The 2,093-nt window shown below is 56.6% G+C and overlaps 1 protein-coding gene across 1 annotated transcript in view; it reads right to left on the bottom strand.

Annotated features, from left to right (window-relative positions):
* LOC103598611 (spectrin beta chain, non-erythrocytic 4-like) overlaps positions 1-2,093 on the bottom strand; it is a 94,314-nt gene that overhangs the window by 40,089 nt on the left and 52,132 nt on the right. The window contains 1 exon segment of the mRNA XM_008582647.1: positions 1,296-1,386. Within this exon segment, the coding sequence (XP_008580869.1) occupies positions 1,296-1,386 (91 nt within the window).

Below are 2,093 nucleotides of genomic sequence, written 5' to 3'. Positions count from 1 at the left end.
TGCCTGCGTTCCTCCATACCCGCCCGCCTCCTTGCGGGGGGCCCCGGCTGGAGGTGGAGAACTCATCACCCTCCCTAAAGCATGGGGTGGGGGCCCCATCTCAGATGATTGCTACTCAGTCCAGAACAATCTCATGGGGGTGGGGGGAAGTGGTCCTGGACCAAGTCCAACGGCGGGAGGGGGCCTTGGATCCTGGGCTACCTCAGCTATGTGAAGATGGAAAGTAGGGGAGTGGGCTGGAGGGGCCTCCTGAACCATCTCCAATGGAAAGAGGCTCGGGTTCCTGTCTACCATACGAGGGTAGGGAATATGGGAGGGGAAACCTGGAATATCTCTTATAATAACTTCAGTCCAGAACAATTTCCGATAGGGGAGAGGGGGAACACCGGGTTCCTGGACCATCTATAATGGATGGGCTTGAGTCCCGGCCTACCTCAGTTGTGTGTGTGTGTGTGTGTGTGTGGCAGGGGAGGTGGTATGGAGGCCCTTGTCTATTTCATATGTGGGGAGAAAAATCTCCCGTGGAGGTTCAACATGGAGAGGGTCGAGCCACCTTTAATTGCGGGGTGCTGGGAGGGCAGGGAGCTGGTTCCTGAACCTTGATTGGAAGAAACTTAGGTATTGGGTCATCACAGGGGGAGGGGATGATACTGGGTCACACAGATGGAGGAGCTCGGGGCTAGGACTATCTCTATTTGGGGGTTAGGAGAATGTTTACTGGGCCATCTCTAATATGGTCAGAATCCAGAGCAGTTTCTTTGGAATGCCAGGGAAGGCGGGGGAGTAAAGGAGTCTCTGGAACCGCCTCAAATAGAGATGGGGGCCTGGACCATCCCTGATTGGGGGAGATCTCTAAGAGTATAGATCATCCCCAAGGGGGAGGGGCTTGATTCCTGGACATCTTTAACGGGGCGAAGGCTTGGTTCAGGACCACCTCTGACAGCAGCTCTCTGGGCCACCTGTCCACCCATGCCCCTCCCCTCCCACTCCACACCGCCCCTTTCCCAGAGTGGAGCGCTTCTCACAAATCCCCAGAGAAAGGTGAGATCAGCGCGCGTCCTCGCGGGACCCGTAGGCGCGGACGCGCGCCGTTGCCAAGGGCGCCGGAGCCCCCTCAGCCCCGGAGACTGCGTGGGCGGGAAGGGACCTGCGGAGTATGCGCACTGAGACCGGGATCCGCGCGCCTCCTGGCGGCGCAGAATGAGCATCGCTCTGCGACCCACTTAGACGGGGCGTCCCCGCCCCCACCTCTGCCAGGGAAGCGTCACTGTCCCCAGCACACCTGGAGGTCCTACCTCGTGGCAGTCTCGGAGAAAGTGCTGCAGCCCAAGTTGGTCGTATAGCTTCTGCATCCACTGCTGGGCCCACAGTTGGTTTTCTCGGCTCCTGGGGATGAGGAGATAAGGGCTGGAGAAAGGCCCGGTTTGGGGTGCGCTGGCAGTAGAGCTGTGATGGAATCGGGCTGGGTAGGGGTAGGGGAGTGCGGAGAAGGAGAGACCAATGTGGGAATGGGGAGGGAGGCAGCCTGGGAGAGGTAAAAAAAGAAAAAAATCAGAGGAGCAGGGCCAGGGACAGGGCTGGAGGGGGCAGAGAGAGAAACAGAGGAAAAGAGAGACAGACATACAGGCATCGGGAGAGAAAGAGATGCAGACAGAGAGATTGACATAAACCCAGAGAGAGAGATAACAGAGAACGAAAGACAAAGAGATAACCATATACAAAAACCGAAAGAGAATGAGACACGAGAGAGAGATGAAGATCTGGAGAAAGAAATAAACAGACACATACATACGCACACAGGACCAGAGACAAAAAGATAAACAAACACCTTGGGTCGGCCGTGGCTCACTCGGGAGAGTGCGGTGCTGATAACACCAAGGCCACGGGTTCGGATCCCAAGAGAGATGAAGATCTGGAGAAAGAAATAAACAGACACATACATACGCACACAGGACCAGAGACAAAAAGATAAACAAACACCTTGGGCCGGCCGTGGCTCACTCGGGAGAGTGCGGTGCTGATAACACCAAGGCCACGGGTTCGGATCCCATATAGGGATGGCCGGTTGCTCACTGGGTGGGCGTGGTGCTGAC

Source organism: Galeopterus variegatus, unplaced genomic scaffold (genome assembly GCF_000696425.1).
Source record: "Galeopterus variegatus unplaced genomic scaffold, G_variegatus-3.0.2 Scaffold93, whole genome shotgun sequence".
Taxonomy (NCBI): Eukaryota; Metazoa; Chordata; class Mammalia; order Dermoptera; family Cynocephalidae; genus Galeopterus; species Galeopterus variegatus.
The sequence above is the reverse complement of the archived record's forward strand: the minus strand, read 5'-3'. Positions and strand labels throughout refer to the sequence as shown.